The sequence below is a fragment of the Carcharodon carcharias genome, chromosome 16 (genome assembly GCF_017639515.1).
Source record: "Carcharodon carcharias isolate sCarCar2 chromosome 16, sCarCar2.pri, whole genome shotgun sequence".
NCBI lineage: Eukaryota > Metazoa > Chordata > Chondrichthyes > Lamniformes > Lamnidae > Carcharodon > Carcharodon carcharias.
Window position 1 is genome coordinate 98,777,139 of NC_054482.1, and position 21,989 is coordinate 98,799,127.

The 21,989-nt window shown below is 44.7% G+C and overlaps 1 protein-coding gene across 5 annotated transcripts in view; it reads right to left on the reverse strand.

The window, feature by feature from the left end:
- Positions 1–21,989, reverse strand: part of LOC121289206 (choline transporter-like protein 3) — a 96,527-nt gene that overhangs the window by 45,450 nt on the left and 29,088 nt on the right. For 3 of the 5 annotated variants that reach the window (XM_041208406.1, XM_041208407.1, XM_041208408.1), the window contains 5 exons: positions 15,914–16,046; positions 10,021–10,157; positions 7,516–7,609; positions 6,405–6,574; positions 1,105–1,194 (listed from right to left, as the gene is read on the reverse strand). In XM_041208406.1, the coding sequence (XP_041064340.1) occupies positions 1,105–1,194; positions 6,405–6,574; positions 7,516–7,609; positions 10,021–10,157; positions 15,914–16,046 (624 nt within the window). Of the gene's footprint in view, positions 1–1,104; positions 1,195–6,404; positions 6,575–7,515; positions 7,610–10,020; positions 10,158–15,913; positions 16,057–21,989 lie in introns of all 5 variants that reach the window. The other 2 variants (XM_041208405.1, XM_041208409.1) reach the window with 2 other exon arrangements.

Here is a 21,989-nt window from a genome sequence, read left to right on the forward strand (position 1 = left end):
CAAGATATAATTAAAATGTTGCAAGGTTATGATACACATTAAGGACAGAACTTGCTGGAAAGACACAGCTAGCCAGAAATTATGTTTTTTCTCTTTATTCTTTCATGGGATGTGGGCATTGCTGGCAAGGCCAGCATTTGTTGCCCATTCCGAATTGCTCTTGAACTGAGTGGCTTGCTAGGCCATTTCAGAGGGCAGTTAAGAGACAACCACATTGGTGTGGGTCTGGGGTCATATGTAGGCCAGACCGGGTAAGGATGACAGATTTCCTTCCCTAAAGGACATTAGTGAACCAGATGGATTTTTACAATCACTTTCAATTCCAGATTTATTAATTGAATTTAAATTCCACCAGCTGCTGTGGTGGGATTCGAACCCATGTCCCCACGGCATTAGCCAGGGCCTCCGGTTACTAATTCAGTGACATTACCACGACATCATCATCACCCCTATGTGTTGCAACTAATTTTTCCAATGCAAAATATACCAATTTACAGTGGAATGACCTACACCCAGTCTGCACAGACGTCGATCCTACCGTCAAATTGGTGGGGTCTTATTTTCTAACCAACCCGCCCAGAGGCTGCTCCAATCCCTCTCCTGGGGCGTGACTCAGGGGGCTGCTGCCAACAAAGCAGGGCGCTTGAAAGCGACTTATCCCTTTGCCCACCGGTGCCATCAGCTCACCCGAAGGACATAAACGAGGCCCAGGAACCAATTTACACTCAGGCCGCAGCACTCTTGCTCCACAGCGCTGAGTTTCAGAACAGGCCCAGGCTATGCTTATACCACAGCAGGCCTGTCACCACCTGAAAAACAAATGGCCACTGAAGGAAGTGGGTGTGGACCCTTTGTCGGAATAGCTGGTTCTGGTCTGGAGTCACAAGTAAGGCGTAAAGGGGTAAACTGAAAGTTCTTTCCTATAAAGGAACATTTTGTATCTTATCCCCTCACCTCAAGATTCAAAGCATCCAGGAAGGTTGCATATTCCCTTCTATTTGGAAACTTTGGGTTTGGCTATCCATTCAGACGGCTTCTAGTGGGACACACACTCCTGTCACTACTGTGTGAATGATGAAACTGGTTTAAAATAGATGCACTTACACAGCAATCCAAAAATTACCAGAGCGATGAAGATATGAATCAATAGTGTGGCGATGAATCTGAAGACAACCACCATGATGAAAGAGAGGACTGTGGAACAGACAGCAAGAGTCACTACGATTTACGTTCAAACTATCTGAAGCTCTGATTTCTATTGTTCATTGCTTTCAGTAAAAATTAAACATGAATGTAAAACATGTTTTCCAATTTTTACACCACGTCCACATTTTTATTCCCTAAAGTTGATGATTGATCTCCCTTTCTTTCTAAATCTTAATATCGCATCTATCCTGGGTTTAACTGCTCACAGCCATCAATCTTATGACCTCTGAAGAATATCAGTTTTGTGCTTGTTTGTGAATTGGGGATAATATCATGATGTAGGCATATGTCCATTGGAAAGCGGGTACAAAATCAATGGGGGTAGTTTTAACCATGATCACCAGACGAATTAGGATGAACGGAAAAGGAAATCATGAGTAAAATGGGTGGTCAGTTTGCTATTGCCCATCTTGCACCTGGCCATAAAGGTTAAGATGATTCCAATGGTATGAAACTATTTGAAAATATTAAGCTGCTCTGGCTCCTTATCAGGGGTGTTCAAACCATGGTCCAAAGCCCAGGTGCCTCAGCTCCATTTGCGTTTATATTTCTTACAGGGTGGCTTGTCCTAGTTTGAATTATGTTAGGGGTCGGAGCAGGGCATGCAGGGAATGGCTGATGCAAGAGGTTTGGAAAGGACACTTCTTAGCATTGCTGGCCAAATCAACAACAGCCACTTGTATTTGTGTAGCACCTTTGACTTAGTAAAACATACCAATGTGCTTCACAGGGGTTTAATCAGACGATCATAACTGACACTGAGCCAAAGGCAACCATAAACTTGGCTAAAGTGGTAGGTTTTATGAAGCATTGCAAAACGAGGAGCGAGAGGGGGCAAGGAATAATCCTACTAAGGACGCCTAGGTCAGTCATTGTGAAAATTATGAAATCAATAGGAACATTGATGTTAACTTTATACCTGATCTGTGAAGCTCCAGAAGGAAAAGCAAGGCCATCCTGACCTAGCTAGACCATCCCGACTGTTTAAATGTCAATTTACAACCGTATTTCAGTAACAATCTTTGCTGCCAGCAGATGGTGCAGGTTCGCATCTAATCAATCTGGGCTGGAGAGAGTCAGCTCCCAGAGGAGTAAAGGCAATGCTAGAGCCCGCCGTGCCACCCACCGGCGCTGCCTGCCGTGCCACCCACCGGTGCTGCCCGCCGCGCCACCCACTGGGAGACACAGGGGAGTTTAAAGGAGTGAGAGAGAGCTCAAGAGACTTTGGAGATACAGTGGGGCTTTGCAGACATGGTGCGGTGGGCAGGGCCGTATGTGGCCAGTCTGGGGATTAAAGTCAGTGTTTGGAAAGAAGAATCAAGGTGTGACATCGCAGGGAAACAGGTAGGTCATTGGCTGGTGAGTATTTCCTATTTATCTTGTCTAAACTAGGAAATAAACAGGTGAGTCTTACTTTACTTCTTTTAAAAGTAAGGTATATTACTACTGTATCAGTGTTCTTGAGAAAGTTTACTAATAGTATTGTTTGAATTTAAATTCCACCAAGTGCTGTGGTTACCAGTACCACTATGCCACCATCTCTCCCCCCATCCTCCACCACCCTGGTAAATAAGAGAAGCAAGGAGGGAGCATGAAAAGAGACTGGCAGCTTTTTAAAATTAATTTATGGATGTGGGCATCGCTGGCTGGGCCAGCATTTATTGCCCATCACCACTTGCCCTTGAGAAGGTGGTGGTGGTCTGCCCTCTTGAACTGCTGCAGTCCATGTGGTGTCGGGCCACCCCACAGTGCTGTTAGGGAAGGAATTCCAGGTTTTTGACCCAGTGACAGTGAAGGGACGGCGATATATTTCCAAGTCAGGATGGTGAGTGGCTTGGAGGGGAACTTTCAGGTGGTGGTGTCCCTATTTGTCTGCTGCCCTTGTCCTTCTAGGTGGTAGCAGTCATGGGTTTAGAAGGTGCTGTCTAAGGAGGCTTGGTGAGTTTCTGCAATGAGTTTCCCAAAGTCTTCTGCAGGCATATAAATAGTAAAAGGGTGGTAAATGGAGCAGCAGGGCTGGTGAGGACAGAAAGGGGACTTATGCATGGACACCGAGGGCATAACTGTGGTATTAAATGAATACTTTGCCTCTGCCTTTACCAAGGAAGATGATGTTACCCAGGTCACGGTGAAAGTGGAGGTAATTCAGGTATTACGAGGTGTAAAATTGGTAAGGAGGTACTACTGGAGAGGCTATCTAATCTTAAAGTTGATAAGGCACCAAGACCAGATGAGATGCATCCATGGATACTGAGAGAAGTGGGAATGGAAATTGCAGAGGCAATGGCCATAATTTTTCAGTCTTCCTTAAGACTCAGGGGGTGGTCCGAGAGGACTGGAGAATTGCAAACGCTACACCCTTGTTCAAAAAAGGGTGTAAAGATAAGACCAGCAACTGCAGGCCAGTCAGTTTAACTTTGGCGGTGGGGAAACTTCTAGTAAAAATAATTCAGGACATAACTAATAATCATTTGGACAAATGCAGATTGATTAAGGAAAGCCAGCATCAATTTCTAAAGGGAAAATCATGTTTAACTAACTGGAGGTTTTGAAGAGGTAACAGAGGGTCGCTGGGGGTAACGCTGTTGACGTGGTGTATGTGGACTTCCAAGAGGCATTTGATACTGTGCCGCATAACAGACTCATGAGCAAAGTTACAGTTCATGGAATAAAAGGGAAATAGCAACATGGATACGAAATTGGCTGAGTGACAGGAAACAGAGAATGGTGGTTAGTGGATGCTTTTCGGGCTGCAGGAAGGTTTTTAGTGGAGTTCCCCAGGGATTAGTGTTGTGACCCTTGCTTTTCCTGATATACATTAATGACCTAGACCTTTGGTGCACGGAGCACGACTTCAAAATTTGCAGATGATATGAAATTGGAAGCATTGTAAACTGTGAGGAGGATAGTGTAGAAAGGACATAAACAAGTTGGTGGAATGGGCAGATAGGAGGCAGATGAAGCTCAACCTGGAGAAACGTGAAGTGGTTCATTTTGGGAGGAAGAATATGGAGAGACAATATTAAATAACAGGAGCAACTCTAATGGGGGAGCAGAAGCAGGGGTCAATGGTATACATATGCATACATCACTGAATGTGGCAGGACAGGTTGAGAGAAAGGTTAATAAAGCATACAGTATCCTAGGCTTTAATAACAGGGGCATAGAGTAAAAGAGCGAGGAGATAATGTTGAACTTGTGTAAGGCACTGGTTTGTCCTCAGCTGAAGTATTGCGTCCAGTTCTGGGCTACCAGGCAGAGTGGAGAAAAGATTCATGATAATGGTTCCAGGAATGAGAACATCAGTTATGAAGATAGATTAGAGAAGTTAGGACCATTTCCCTTGGAGAAAAGGCAGTTGAGAGGAGATTTGATAGTGGTATTCAAAAATCATGAGAGGTCTGGATGGGGAAGATAGGGAGAAACTGTTCCCACTTGTGAAAGGATCGAGAATGGGGGGGCGGGGGCACAGATTTGAAGGAATCAGTAAAAAAACAGTGACACGAGAAAAAAAAACTTCATGCAGCGAGTGGTTAGGGTCCAGAATGCAGTGCCTGAGTGTGTGGTGGAGGAGGGTTTAATTGAAGCATTCAATTATGTTACCTGAAAAGAAAGAATGTGTAGGGTTACAAGGAGAACATGGGGGAATAACATTCAGTGAATTGTTCATTTGGAGAGCTGGTGCAGACATGACATGCTGAATGGCCTCCTACTGTGCTATAACAATTTTGTGGTCCAGTGCTGTGGCCCACTGGACCGCCCAGTGCCAACACCCCACTGCACCACCCAGTGCCAACACCCCACTGCACCACCCCACTGCACCGCCCACTGCACCACCCAGTGCCAACACCCCACTGCACCACCCCACTGCACCGCCCAGTGCCACATCCCACTGCACCACCCCACTGCACCGCCCAGTGCCAATGCCCCACTGCACCACCCCACTGCACCGCCCAGTGCCACAGCCCACTGCACCGCCCAGTGCCAATGCCCCACTGCACCACCCAGTGCCAACGCCCCACTGCACCACCCAGTGCCAACGCCCCACTGCACTGCCCAGTGCCAATGCCCCACTGCACTGCCCAGTGCCAATGCCCCACTGCACTGCCCAGTGCCAATGCCCCACTGCACCACCCAGTGCCAATGCCCCACTGCGCCACCCAGTGCCAACACCCACTGCACCGCCCAGTGCCAACACCCCACTGCACCACCCCACTGCACCGCCCAGTGCCACATCCCACTGCACCGCCCAGTGCCAATGCCCCACTGCACCACCCCACTGCACCGCCCAGTGCCACAGCCCACTGCACTGCCCAGTGCCAATGCCCCACTGTGCCACCCAGTGCCAATGCCCCACTGCACCACCCAGTGCCAACACCCCACTGCGCTGCCCAGTGCCAATGCCCCATTGCGCTGCCCAGTGCCAACGCCCCACTCAGTGCCAACACCCCACTGTGCCACCCACTGCAGCACGGCGCACTGCACCGCCCAGTGCCAACACCCCACTGCACCGTGCCCCACTGCACCGCCCAATGCCGACGCCCCACTGCAGCATGGCGCACTGCACCGCCCAGTGCCAACACCCCATTGCACCGCGCCCCACTGCACCACCCAGTGCCAACGCCCCACTGCACCGCGCCCCACTGCACCACCCAGTGCCAACGCCCCACTGCACCCAGTGCCAATGCTCCACTGCATCGCCCAGTGCCAATGCCCCACTGCACCGCCCAGTGCCAATGCCCCACTGCACCGCCCAGTGCCAATGCCCCACTGCACCGCGCCCCACTGCTCCACCCAGTGCCAATGCCCCACTGCACCACCCAGTGCCAACACCCCACTGCACCGCGCCCCACTGCAACGCCCAGTGCCACACCCATCCTGCTACCCAGTGTAGCAGCCTTTCGCGGATAATCTTTTAATGAACTGTATCACATTTTTAACATAAAAATAATGTATCAAAATGTTTCCCAATAATTGTTGCTGTTTCTAAGCTTTTTGCCTCAATATTGGACAATTCATTAGAATGCAATACATGACAACTGAATCTGCAGGGTCCCAATAATTGCTACATCACTGTCACTATGCACAGGATATATTTAACACAGCTTCCCCCGCTGACTACAAGTTTACATCCCTGAAGGCACTAAAGTTACAGCAGTTACACATCAATCCAGTCCCTAGCAGAGAACAATCTTTACCTACTGCAAAAAAGCTGAGTCCTATAATGTACTCTTTGTTTGCCATGATGCCGCCTATGATGCGCTGGAAGAAGTCGCTCTCCTTGACCACATTGATGAGGATGGTGAGAAAGTGGGCATAGCAGGCAGGGCTCTGAGGGACACAGCGATTGAAGAGTGGGAATGACTTGCTAAAAGAGGAAAACGTTTCAAATGTAAATAACAAACACGGCATTGTGCAAAGAAAGGACAAACTTACACTAATGTGGTGCCTTTCATAATGTCTCGAAGTGTGGTCACTGTTGGAATGTGGGAAATGCCACAGACAAATTGAGCACAGCAAGCTCCCCAAAACATTAGTGAGGTAAGTGTCCAGAGAATCAGGCGGTGTTTGTCGAGGGGTAAATATCGGCCAGGGCGATAGTGCTATAAGCATCCTTTGCATTCACCCGAGAGGGTCGGCAGGGCCTCAGCTTAACCAAGCTGAAAGATGGCACCTCTGACAGTGCATGACTCCCTCAGTGCTGGGCTGAGTTGTCAGCCTGGATTAAGTGTTTAAGCCTCTTGAGCGGGACTTGAACGGCAACCCTTATGACTCAGATGTGAGAGTGTTACCCACTGAGCCATGGCTGACACCGAAGGACAACGATGCTTGTTTTTGTAGAAAGGTATTAAACTTTTGTTTTAAAAATAAGTTCAAGAGATACGTGTAAGTCGATTGGGTAACAATAAACCGCAGACGTGCGTGCATATCTGCAAACCCCTGCCTGGGAAAACATTATTCTCATGAACACACACACACACACACATCATTTTTTGTCAAATAATAGTTCAACATATTCAATGTAAACTCAACTTTCTCAATGTTTATTTAACAAATGGAGTGACACAAAGACAGTGATTACATTGTGCAAATGATCAATGAGAACATACTACAGGAGACCATTGACTCCTAATCGCTCTTTATTACAGGCATATAATTTGGCATAAAGTAAATTCAAAAAGTCTAATCATACAGGAATGTACCAAGGGTACAACTAACTATATGGTTTCAGCTTGTCTACGCAGGAAGTGCTTCTCCGAACAGTAAACAAACCTTCATTTAGAACCATAAGCAAATGAATAATCTCACCTTGGCGGGATTGGTAATTTGGGGCAGAGACGAGCTGCTTTTGAAGGCTCTGTGTAGTCGGAAACGTTTAAACTATACACACATAAATAGGAACCTAAACAGCAACACAAATATTGGTTTAATCGCAGCTGAGCTCAAAGGTTGAAACCAGAAATTTAAAGAATTTAAGAAGCAGCCTTTAGATGTTTGATTGGTAAAACACAACTTGTGTTGTTACTTTTGTTGCCTCAACATGCCATTGGCAGAGCTTTGCTGTTCAATTCTACTCATGCTTTTGTACAATGAATCACAAATAACATTGACAAATTGACGGACCTTCAGAAATCAAAAAGACATGCATATATATATATATATATATATATATATCATGCATATATCAGCTTACAAGCCCTCTCAGCCTATTTTGTGTGATGGTGAAGGAACTCACTTTGAAGTGATAGGACAAATAAAAGTGATTAGATTATATATTAAACACTGCAGAAGAGTGGAGCACATTAAAAATAGAATACAGAGACTGGTATCAGGTCATTTTTGGTGCGGGTATGGGAGGATACTGGTTGTCACAGAGTCAAAAGCACAAAAGGAGGCCATTCGGCCCACTGAGTTGTTGCTGGCTTTTGTCTGACATGTAGCCATAACTGCACAGATGTGCACCCCTATGAATTCTTTCCAAGGACTCTCTCTAAATCAGATTTTGGAGATATTGAAACAGATTTTGTGTATCGAGCACAAATGACTGGATCTGGTCAAAATCTATTTGAAACCTGACTTTCTCTTTTACCCACTGAAATTTTAATGCTCTTTCTTTTGGTTTCCTACTGTTGATTTGAAAAACAAAATCCATCTTTCTTTTGACTCTTTCAACAACAGAAAAATGTTGTAAACACAATTACTATTGAAGCAGCAATTACTGCAGTTCCCAAATGCTCGCCAGAGTGTGGTGCTGTACTGTCACATTCTGATTTGCAGTCACCAGTTGGTGAAACAGAGAGTATGTTCTTATGTGTCATCGTGCTACCAGCTGGTTGAACAAGACAAAACAATCTGTATCCAGGTTAAAGGCCACTAGTGATTTGGCATGGCCAATAGAACAACAAGCTTTACTGGGTAAAATAGTATCTATATAGTGAAAACAAAGTGTAAATTCCTCACTTTTAAATAGCAGTTGGATCACTTGGCAAAGATATCACAATTCACCACTTCATTTTCTTCAGAGTGTTTCAGCTCTGTACCTTCCTACTTCTTTACCACTGACTGTGCCACACCTCCTAAATATTCCCTTATTTCAGCCCACACCATGGCTCAACTGCCATCTTCTTAAGAGAAATAAGGGGTGGGCAATAAAAGCTGACCTTACCAGCAGCGCCCATATTCACAGAGTGAATAATAAAAAAAACTACATTGATGATAAAGCAGCCACTGTACACCGAGATGCTTAGTGCCGAGGTGTCAGGCTGTGAAATCCTGCTGGAAAATAGTTCAGTGAATGATGTTTTGGATTTCCAGCATCCGCAGTTTTTTTGTTTTTATCTCAGTGAATGATGTGGCTTCACAAAACAATCCAAATAAAGTGGAGACACAGTCATCTTTTATTTTGCTGGGTTGCATTTCTCTGCTGTAGGCTGCACAGCGAGATTCAGGGTTGGTTTACATTTCACCTATCACAATTTTACAAACCAATCACATCATATTAGAACTGAAACAGCTACTTCACACATCATGTTCTATTTTACATTGTGAAGTATATGATACACACTAGACGAAGCTTTCATAAAGAAAATGTTGTTAGATTGCCAGATGAAAGCAAACAACCTCCCAATGAGCTATCTTTAATAACAAATGTATTTTGAAAACATTTTCTGTTGAATTTTGATAGCTCCATTTCCTAAGTTTCACACAATCATAGCATGAAAAGTTTTTAAAAAATTTGTTCATGGGATGTGGGTGTCGCTAGCCAAAGGGCATTTTAAGAGTCAACCACATTGCTGTGGGTCCCTTCCCTAAAGGAGATTAGTGAACCAGATGGGTGTTTACAACAATCGACAATGGTTTCACGGTCACCATTAGACTTTTAATTCCAGATTTTTATTGAATTCAAATTCCAACATCTGCTGTGGTGGGATTCGAGCCTGGGTCCCTGGATTATAGTTCTGTTGAAGGGTCATGAGGACTCGAAATGTCAACTCTTTTCTTCTCCGCCGATGCTGCCAGACCTGCTGAGTTTTTCCAGGTAATTCTGTTTTTGTCCCTGGATTATTAGTCCAGTGACAATACCACTATGCCACCACCTCCCCCAAACTTAGGAGGTGGTTGAGGCAAATAGCATTGATGCATTTGAAGGTAAGCCAGTTAAGTACGAGGGAGAAAGGATAGATGGGCATGTCGATATGCAGACATGGAGTAAAAAGGGTGGAAGGAGATTCATTTGAATCAATGACACTGGCATAGACCAGTTAGACTGAGCAGCCTGTTCACATGCTGTAACTTCTATGTAACTGTACTTACCATTGTACTGAGCAAAATGTTTCAGCTCTTCTAGTCCATTCAGCTGCTCTTGAGGACAGCCAGATACACAAATAGACAATGAATTTATTTGATGGTTCTTAATGTCCACATTGCAGGTGTTCAGAAAGAATACGTGTCTGTTTGGAAACAAAATACCTTGTTAATGTCTGAAAATATCATTTTTTTAATCCAGGTCAGGCCCAGAACTAGTTTACTGTCAATGAGTGAGCATGTTGGCACACCGTTTGTGGAGTCCAACAATTGGTTTGACTGACACAAATACACACTTGTCGTCAGTCGCAATGATTATATCACAACAAGTCAAAGACTATCCCGATGCTGGCACAGGCTAGGCAGGAACAGTTTCTTTCAACAGCCTTGGACAATGTGGTATCTAGAGAATTTCTGTGGGCACAGCTTGGAGGAATTGCAGAGCAACCACGAGTTGTTCCCGGAAGCCTCAGCTCTCAGCTGCTCTGCACGCAGAAGCTGGCCCCCTCACAGCTACAGGAGATTCCGTTCCAACAGAAACCTTTCACTTTTCACATATTCAGCCATCGAGGGTCACCCAAATTAAAGATCTTCAGTCAGTTCTTTTGTTCCACATGGCGGTACCTGTGCAATGTAGCGGAAGGCAGAAGAGAGTAGGTCGCTGGGGGCACAGTGCAAGGCTGCATTAACACTAAGCAACAATAAGTGGCATAGTGTATCCCACCCGGGGGAGGGGGGTGGCCATTGGGGTAAGGGGAAAGGGGGGGGACAAGGTGTCAAATCAGAGCCAGGTGCAGCTCCACTGGAAGCGAAACAGGCTGGCTGGTTATCCAGCACTGCTTCACATTTAAACCCCATCCCTCTTATGGCCAGCTGAAGAGCAGGCCTGGTTGATGATGGGGGTGGAGCGGGAGCCTTGTGAACTGGGAGGGGGAAGGGCCCAAAATTAAATACATATTTTAAAAAATGATCACATTACTGTAAAAATTTTTTTTTTTTCCACCTTCAACACCAGTGTTTCCCATTAAATTTTTTCTCTTCGCCCTTTGCACTCAGAAGGCTTTAGGTGCTGGCTGGGGTTACACTTTTATAGACCCTGATCATCTCTGGCGCCTCACTTTCTCTGCGTGCAATCAGAACATTGGAAATTGTTGAAAGTATCAACAATCCTGATCCTGATCCCAATCCCTGGCGGGGGGCTGTTCACAGGCATCAGTGGAGACAGGACGGTGGCGGTGTTATAAATCACTCACGGAGGTCAAGTTGCTGTGGCAACGTGCACTTTTACATGCGTGTTGTAGTCTGGAGCTATTGTGTTTCTCACGTGTCGGTGCAGACTCTATGGACCGAAAGGCCTGGTCTGCACTGTGATTCTGTGATAATGGATAGTGATGGTAGAGTGTCCAACCTTCTTTCCATCACATGGCCAACCTAGAATCTCTCCCGTTCTTACCACCTGCTACTGCTGTGCGTTGGAAGGATTTTAAGACGATATCAACCTGTTTTGGGCAGGACAGTAACGGTCCTTTTAACATCTTGGCTGGGCCCAGCTAGCTCACTGCACACTAGTCTAAATTGGTCTAAGTATCTTAGTCATCATGGTGGGGGAGGGGGAGACTTGAGTCATAGAAAATTCAACAACATATGATGTCAACTCTCTTCACAGATGCTGCCTGACCTGCTGAGTGTTTTACAGTATTTTGTTTTTATTTTAGACAACATCTGCAATATTTTCCTTTTTGGGTTTGAGGTCTCTCTCACTTTAACACAAAAACTCACTGCGGAAGAAAGAAATGGATTCTTAGTGGCTCAAGGGATTCACGTTTATTATCTCCATTATTTCATTATGGGATCAGCCAATTCCAGTCACAAACATCATTTTGTGAGAAAGTCATACAACTTGATATTTGTTCCCCTTCCCCGCTCTGTCTATATTCTCTCCTGCTCAGCCTCACCCCTAAAATACTTTGGGGCATCTTTTTGTTAGCGAGGAGGACTGCAGAAATGCCAGTAACTCCATCAATGGACATTGAATTTAAATCTCTTCATCCCTGCTCCTCCAGTCTCCTGTTCATCCCAAGCTGTTGGTGGTGTTTATTCCTCACAGAAACAAAGCTGTCATTATTCAATGGGCACATCAGTAACACTTCAAATATCAGCGATCTCTGGGCTGAACATATTAAAAAATGATTCTGCAGGCTGTCCGGAAAGGTTTTGTTTGAAGGAATGATCAGAAAGACAAACTACATCAGCTTCAACTGTGGTGCAAGTTTGGCTCAACAGCACATTCTCACTGTGGAGTGAAAAGTTTGTAGGTTCAAGCTTTGCTGTAGAACTTGACACATGATGTGCAAGAACTATAGGTTGGTGCTACTGGGAGATTACCCAAATATCAATGGGGATAATGTTAGAGTAAAGGGTCAGGAGGTGGAAGAATTTCTGAACTATGATCACTATGTTCTCAGCCCAACCACAAAGGAGGCATTGCTAGAGCTAGTATTGCAAATGAGGTGCGCCAAGTGTAGCAAGGGTCTGTGGGGGAACATTTGGGTAAGAGTGATCATCGTATAACATAAGGTTTAGATTAGTAATTGAGAAGAGCAAGGAACAATCTAATATAGAACTTCCAAATTAGAAGGGCTAATTTCAATGTGATGAAAAGGGATCTAGTGAGGATAAAATGGAACCAGAGATTGATAGGAAAAACTGTTGAAGAACAATGGGTAATCTTTAAGGAAGAAATGATTCAGGTACAGGCTAGGCACACGATTTGGACGTGAACGTGGGGGGCAAGATTGGGAAATTTGCAGATGACACAAAGATTGGCCGAGTAGTGGATATAGTGTAGAGGACAGTCATAATCTCCAAAACGATATAGATGGGTTGGTGGAGTGGGCGGTAAAGTGGCAGATGGATTTTAACATAGAGAAGTGTGAGGTCATACATTTAGGGAGGTCAAAAAGTTACAGAGTTAAAAAATAAGTGGGAATATATTAAGACGGGTAGATGAAGTGAGAGATCTTGGCATGCAAGTACACAGGTCCCTGAAGGCAGCAGTTCAAGTAGACAAGATTGTAAAGAAGGCATATGGAATGCCTTCATTGGCAGAGGTATAGAATATAAAAGTAAGGATATAATGTTGGAATTGTATAAAACACTGGTGAGGCCACAATTGGAATATTGTGTGCAGTTCTGGTCACCACATTACAGGAAAGACGTAATAGCTCTGGAGAGAGTGCAGAGGAGATTTACAAGAATGTTGCCAGGGTTAGAAAAGTGTAGCTACGAGGAGAGATTGGATAGGTTGGGGTTATTTTCCTTAGAACAAAGAAGGCTGAGAGGTGACTTGATTGAGGTGTACAAAATTATGAGGGGAATAGATAGAGTGGACAGGATAAAATTGTTTCCCTTGATGGAGAATTCTAGAACAAGGGATTCAAGAGAAGTGCAGGGGCAACATGAGGAAGAACTTTTTTACACTGAGGGTAGTGGGTGTCTGGAATTCGCTGCCCAAGTTGGTGGTAGTGGCAGAAACTCTAACCTCTTTTGAAAAGTACCTGGATCTGCATCTTAAGTGCTGTAAGCTGCAGGGCTATGGGCCGGGTGCAGGAAGGTGGGATTAGAAAGGGCACCTGAGTGTCCTCGGGCTGGCATGGACAAGATGGGCCGAATGGCCTCCTTCTGTGCTGTAACTTTTCTATGGTTCTATGGAGGGGATGGGGGGGTTGGGGGGGGGGGGGGGGGGGGGGGGGGTGGTGGTGGTGGAAGAGAGGAGCGCGGGGAGTGAGGAGATGTACCAGAGAATTGGAGAGTGGAAAATGTGACATCCTATTCAAGAAAGGGTGTAAGGACAATCCTACCAACTACAGGCCAGTTACTTTAACATCAGTGGTGGGTAAGGTTTTGGAATCCTGAATCAGGGGAAAAAACAAATCAGCAGATACTTAGGAGAGGTTTGAGTTAATTAAGGAGGGCCAACATGGATTTGTAAAAGGCAGATCAGGTTTAACTAATCTAATTGAATTTTTTGATGAAGTAACAGAGAAGATTGTTGAAGGGAATGCAGTGGATGTTTATGTATTTTAAGAAAGTGTTTGACAAGGTACCATGTAAAAGAGTGATTTAAAGAAATTGTGGTTTGTAACTTAAGATGACCAGTGTGCTATTCAATAAAAATTGGCTTAAGGAAAGTAGTGAATCATGGTAGATGGTTGTTTATCAGACTGGAGGGTGGCAGACAGTGGTGTTCCATAAGGATCAGTGCTAGGATAACTGCTTTTTTTGCTATGTATAAATGATTTGGATCTTGGAATATGAAATAAAATTTCAAACTTTGCCGATGATACCAAACTTAGAGTAGTGGCAAGTAGTGAAGATGAAATTAATTTTCTGCAACAGGACATAGGTAGGCTAGCAGAATGGGCAGACAAACAGCAGATAGAACTTAATAGAGAAGTGCAAGGTGATGCATTTTGGCAGAAGGGATGGGGACAGGCAATATAGACTTAATGCACAATTCTAAAGAGTTTACAGGGACAGAAGGATCTGGGGGTGCATGTCTATTGATCTTTGTAGGTGGCAGGACATATTAAGAGTGTGGTTAGCAAAGCAGATGGGATCTTGGGCTTCATTAATAGAGGCATTGGGTACAAAAATGGGGAAGTTATGCTGAACCTATATAAAACTCTGGTTAGGCCCCAACTACAATATTGTGTTCAGTTCTGGTCACCACACTTTAGGAAAGATCCTTCAGAGGGTACAAATTTACCAGAATAGACCCAGGGATAGGGGGGTTATAGTTCCAAGGTTAGGTTGGAAGTGATCTTCAGGGTCACTTTGATGTTTCTTTGATGTTTCAAAGAAGAATTTTGATTTGGAAATTCTGCAGTCACTTTTTCTGCCTCTGTATTGTCCATTACTGGGGCGAACTCATCAATATTTTTACTTAAATCAGTTCCTTGCTCAACTGAATCACAAACAGGCGAAGAGCTTTTACTCACAGGAACCATTTCTGGACTGTGGCCTGAGTCCCAGATTGTAGAAAAACGACACTACTCGCTATATCATTCCCCAATATAAATTCTACATGATTAATGGGTAATTTAGAAATGATGCTGACGATCACAGATCTCTTTACCAAAGCACAATTTCAATTCACTCTACACAATGGATGGGCACACTCTTACCATCAATACCCTTCACCAATAGATTTTTATTCCACAAATTTTCTGAAGGTTTAAATCTTCTGCTGACCATAAGCTTTGGACTGAACCCTTAGCATAACAACCTTTCTGGGTTCCTCCTTAGACAAAAAAATGGATTGACTTCCCCTTCAAATCCCTCACATCTCTATTTACAGCCAGGGTAAAAACATTGGAAGTGATCAGTTTCTCATAAACTGCACTCTTCAGCGCAGCTTTCTTTGGATAAATGCAAGTCACGTGTACCAATGCCACAGGTTTACTTTTTAATTTCCAACAATTTGCTTTAAAATGTCTGACTTCATAACAATGAAAACTTGCCAGTCTTACTGACTCACCCCTATCTTCCACAATATCTTTTTCACCACCTTGGGAAGAATCTGCTCTTTATTTCTGGTATCCTCTTCATTATAATTTGAATTCTGTTCATGAGCATCTGATCTACCTCTCCAGCTCCTGTGTGGGTTTATTAATGGAGATCTACTGCCACCTAGTTGTCTATATGTTAATTGGTGGATACTTTCCCTCCTCTGATCTTTTTTCCCCCATGAGTAAACAGTGAAGAGCTGCTTGATTGGTTAGCTAACCTTTTGTCAACCAAATTTTTTGCTTGTTTGGAGAATGCAATGTGTGGTCAAGGTAATTTGACAGAATATATACACAGTACATACACACTGGTAAATCTTTCAAAAAGTACTCACTTTCTGTTGGTCATGTCTTGTCCTGACAGCGAGGCCCCCTTAATTGGAGAGTTTTTCTTTCCACAAGTGTTTCCAAAGCTGTCGTACCCAAAGATGAGTCTTTCTGCAGAACCCACTGTCACAGCATAGCCAGCTATAAACACCTGGGTGGGGAGACCACACAACCAGTAAGTCCACAGTAAGTAGAGGAAAAACAATTGCTAGATAGACACTTGGCGCTCCAAATAACGTTCTAAAGTTAAATGTATTATAATCACCCCATATGATTTATTTTATCCCTTTCTTTACAGGTCCTTTTAGAGTCCCGCAATTGAACTCCCCACCCCCGCCAACCCCTAGCCCTAAAGAGGATTGGGGTTCAAGGGAAGTGATGTCACCCTTTCTGACAAAGCAGGAGGATTTTTCTGTGGTTCCAGAGGCAAGAACAATTGATCAGATTTTTGTCTCAACGTGCTATGAAATATTTACCTGCACTGTAATCAGAACTCCAACATTAGTTTTCACTTTCCAAAGCAAACATTGTCAAATGGCTTTCGATCTCTGCAACATTCAGGCTTGGTTTGATAGGTAGCAAGTAATATTCACACCACACAAGTGCCAGGCCATGACCATCAACAAGAAAAAGAGTCTAACCACCTCCCACCGACATGCAATGGCATTACCATCACTGAATCCCTCAACGTCAACATCCTGGGGGTCACGATGAACCAGAAACTTAACTGAACCAGCCACAGAAATATTGTGTCTACAAGAGCAGGTCAAAGGTTGGGAATTCTGCACTGAGTAGCTTGCCTCCTGATTCCCCTGTCCAGCATTGACAATTAAGTCAGGGGTGTGTTTGAATACACTCCACTTGCCTGGATGAGTGTAGAACAACAATCTGGAAGTACTTTGACATCATCCAAGATGAAGCTGCCCACTTGACTGGCCATCATTTAAACATTCACCATGAACGCATCATGGCTGCAGTGTGTACCGATCTCCAAGATGAACTGCAACAACTTGCCAAGGCTTTTACTATAGCACCTTCCAATTAACCTGTGACTTCTAACACCTGGAAGAACAAGTGTAGCAGGCACAAATGAACACCACAGCCTGCATGTTTCCCTCTAAGTCACAAGACTGAAGAAGGGTCATACGGACTGAAATGTTAACTCTGTTTTTCTCTCCACAGATGCTGTTAGACCTGCTGAGTTTTTCCAGCATTTTCTGTTTTTGTCCCTCTAAGTCACTTTATCTTACAGCACTGTGAGACTACCTACACTACACAAACTGCAGCTTTTCATGATGGCAGCACACCACCAACTTCTCAAGGGCAATTACTGATGGCTGATAAATTTTGGCCTTGCTAGTGACAACAACATGAATGGATAAAAAAGCCAAATGAGTTAGTTTTGAAGTGTAGCCACTGTTATGTAGGCAAATACAAGAGCCAAACTGTACACAGCAATATTGCACACACCATCCTGACTTGGAACTACTTCGCCATTCCTTCACTGTCACTGGGTAAAAATCCTGGAACTCCCTCCGTAACTGCACTGTGGGTGTACATACACCACACGGACTGCAGCGGTTCAAGAAGGCAGCTTACCACCACCACCACCATCGCAAGGGCAATTAGGAATGGGCAATAAATGCTGGCCTAGCCAGCGATACCCACATCCCGTGACAGAATAAAAAAAAAACCCAGCAATTCAGATAAATGAACAGGTACTCTGTTTTTGGTGGTGTTAGTTACGGGAGGAAATTTGCCTGGGACAGGGAGAACTCAATGCTCTTGAAATGTCAGAATTTGTGCATGTGAAACTAACTTCTGTTATTCTGTGGTGCACCAAGAATTGGCAACTTTTGCAAATGAATGAGTTCTGCAATTTGTTGAAGTATTAAGTGCTCCTAGCTTTATGCATCAAATTCCTCAAGCTATGTTTAAAATTCCTCAAAGAAGCTCGAGACTCAAGTAAATTACGACTGCTGGTTGAACAGCACAAAACGCGACAAACTGTGCTTGGAACCATTGCAGACATGATTTTAAGAAAACAGTTTAACAAGTGGTAACAGATGCCATACAGCTATCAACTAAATGTGATCAAACCAACCCAGAAATTCCAGTGGCAAACTTTTGGTGGGGGTGGAGAGAGGTATTTGCTTACACCGCCTCAGGTATGGGTGTGTGGTGGAAATTTACTGTGGTGTTTTGACATGTGCCCAGAGACAAGAGGGAGTCAAAACACAAAAATGCTGCCACACATTCACTGGAGTTTTGTGATGGATTGATTTTAGGAGACCAGACTTTAAATTTTAAATGCATACCCCTCCTGGAACACTCTTTGCAATGCTGAATTCCAGGAACATTCAGCCCTTTCTTGCACCCTGCGAAACAAATTGAGAGAAATACGTGGCATGATGTACTTTCCCCATTTTTACGAGATTGTAACTGACCCGCCCATTTTTAAGTAGGTGAAAAATGAAAATATGGAATCAGTGTTGTAATGCCATTAGTGGTCTGAAGGGAGTTAAGGAAACAATAACAGGAATGTTTCCAAAAGTTGGAATTTTAGACCACCTGGAATGGAAGTGTCAAATGGTTCAGGTCCACTACGGGTGAACTGTTCCATTTGGCCACTAGTGTGCACTTGAGTTCTGCACTTCCTGAGGACAAAGAATGAACATAAAATCACAACTTACTTATATTCTATTCATTTGTTAGATTCAAAGCTGCATTTTTCTAAAAATCCAGAGCCTAAAAATAAAAGATTTCCTGGGTAGCCGACTGGAATGCAAAACCAATTAGTTTAAGGATCATTGTGAATTCAACCTTATGTCTTCGAATAGTAACTGCAATCTGTGCCCCCTCATTATGCTTGCTCCTTATTCTGCATATGAGGACAGTTGACCTGATTATAAACAGAGCATGAAGTAGTTATTCAAGGCCACAGTTTTATGATGTATGTAGGATAGTCAGCTGCTTTTTGGGAGATGGAAATAGCCTGATGATTTCTGAGAAAACAAAACTCTGTTTCCGGTACCAGGTCAGTCACAAATGTTAAACCATCCCGTTATTCATTTGTTATTCATTATGGATGTGATGAAGCGTTGATTAAATAATTTATTAATTTAAATTAAATGTACGGGCAGGGAAAAATGGCATTCATTTGGACTCTTAAGGGCCTAAGTGGCCACTTAATTAATTGGCGTCCACCACCCATTGTGACAATTAAGACATAAACTACTACCTTATACAATTTGGAGATCTTGTATTGGCAATTACTTTGAGAAGTGGCACTGAAAGAGGGAACATTTCCATTGGGTCAGTCTGGATTACAATACTCATGAAGCACCTCACAATTAACGATTATATTAGCCTCGCATATTGTAAACAATTAGTTAGCTTACACATCTTATCCTTTGCCTGTGAACATGTCAAACAATTGCCTTCAGGAACTAAAGGGCTATAAAATTACTAGCTGTGCTAAGAGTTCAAATGGGCAAGTTATTGACCCAAGGGCAGAAATATACATCCCCAGGTGGGGGCGCGCCCAACCTGATTGGGAGTAAAATAGTGCGCGGTGGCATTGGGCGTGCGCCCAGACGTACTCGCGCACTTGCGCAATATTTTGCGTGGCGGGTGTGCGTGGATGCCAACGCGGCACCCGCTATCAATTAAGTGGCCACTTAGGCCCTTAAGAGTCCAACTGAAAGCCATTTTTCCCTGTCCGTACAATTTCCAGCTTGTTGCATGGGCAAAATGGGCAGGCGGCCAGCCAACTTTTTCACAAACCCCATCCAAGGGCGGGATAAAAAAGGGTCAGCAGCATTGCCAGTTTGCTGCTGGTTGCTTATTGGTACTTGGCAGCCTCATCTCTGTTCGGGGCTTCATTCTTAGCATTTCCAGGCTTCAGTTCAGGACTTATTGCTATCTGCAAGGCCCTCGGAGGATTCAGACTGTGTGGACCCTTCCAGGTATCAGACAGCCTTCCCTTACCCTGGTAATGGGGATTGTGGTCTCCGCTGGAGGCACCTCCTCTGAGGAGGAAGAGAGGGGCAGAAGGGAGAGGAGGCCAGGTGTCCCTATGCAGCTTCCAGGGGAGCGACCTGTGGGAGGAGAGGTGCAGGCACAAGAGGTGCAGGGCCAGCAGATAGTCCAAGGTGGAAAGGGGCCACAGATGACGCCACTATCCTGCTGCCAGGGTTTACAGGCGGTGATGCAACTACCTCAATATGCCTGAGGTGCAGTGCCGAAGGTGGCTCCGCCTCTCAAGGGAGAGCGTGACCTCCATTTGACAGATGATCGGGCCTGAGATCAGCTCCGAATGTGTGGGTGGACACCCCATGTCAGTGGCTCTGAAGGTCACAGTGGCCCTCAACTTCTATGCCTCCGGCTCTTTCCAGGGCTCAGTGGGGGATCTGTGTGGAGTCTCCCAATCAGCTGTCCACAGTTATGTCGAGCTGGTAACAGAAGTCCTGTTCAGGTGGGTACTGACCTTCATTCTTTATCGTACAGACAAGGCCAGACAGACTGAGTGAGCCAGAGGCTTCGAGGCCATTGCTGGCTTCCCCCGTGTCCAGGGTGCTATAGACTGTACACATGTGGCCATCAGGGCACCAGCAGGTGAGCCCAGTGCCTTCGTCAACAGGAAGGGCTTCCACTCCATGAACGTGCAGATAGTGTGTGATCACAGGATGCAGATTCTGCAAGTCTGTGCAAGGTACCCAGGCAGCTCCCATGACGCCTACATCCTGAGACACTCCCAGGTGCCAAGGGTCTTCAGTGCTCCAGCCTGACTAGATGGATGGCTGCTGGGTAAGAGGGTCTATCCCTTGAAAAGGTGGCTCATGATGCCTCTCTGCCACCCAAGGATTGAGGCAGAGCAGCATTACAATATGAGTCATGCTTCCATAAGGGTGGTGGTAGAGAGGACCATAGGTCTTCTAAGATGTGCTTCCAATGCCTGCACCATTCAGGGGGAGCACTACAATATCCCCCAGAGTGGGTGCCACTGATCATGGTTGCATGCTGCACTTTCCACAATCTGGCACAGGCAAGGAGGGACCCAATGGAGGAAGAGGATCTTGAGGCAGCTCCACAGGCCACAGAGGTTAAGTCCAGTAGTAAGTCAGAAGAGCAGCATGGTGAGGGTGTGGGGGCAGACGTCGGTAACCTCCTGGGAGGCAGGGACACCTTGATCCAATGCTCCTTCGGCTAGGTTATCAAAGATCAGCTTTAACTACATGCCAGTGCTGCCGCCTCCACCCTGGATGTCTGAAAGGACTCTTTGATTTGAACACAAAGAACACTCAGTGTCTGTGCAATAAAGTTCAGAGGCACCTACATCCAGCATTACATACTGGCGTTCCCCGCACCGATGAAATAAAAAGGCGAAGCAGGCAATGACAACAAAAACACAATATATGTTATTCTGACAGTTCAAAAAGCTTGACAGAAATGTTTCTGGCATTCAACACCAGGCCCATATGCATAAAGTAAACAAAAATGAACATAAAGTCACCAGTGACTTGTCCTTCTTGTGCTCATGGTGCTGCCTAATGGATGACTCCAGAGGGCATGTTGTGATGAGGACAAAAGGAATCTGCAAGGGGATATAGACAGGTTGAGTGAGTGGGCAAAAACCTGGCAGATGGAGTTTAATGTAGGAAAGTGTGAGGTCATGCACTTTGGTAGGAAAAATCAAAAGGCAGACTATTATTTAAATGGAGAGAGACTCCAAAAAAGTGCAGCACAGAGGGATCTGGGTGTTCTTGTGCATGAAACACAAAATTAGCATGCAGATGCAGCAAGTAATTAAGAAGGCAAATGGAATTTTGGCCTGTATTGCTAGGGGGTTGTAGTTTAAAAATAGGGAAATCTTGTTACAACTGTACAGGGTGTTGGTGAAGCCATACTTGGAGTACTGTGTACAGTTTTGGTCCCTGTGTTTAAGAAAGGATATACTGGCATTGGAGGCACTTCAAAAGAGATTCACTTGGCTGATTCCTGGGATGAAGGGGGTTGATTTATCAAGAACAGCTAAACAGGTTAGGCCGTTATTCATTAGAGTTCAGGAGAATGAGGAGTGAT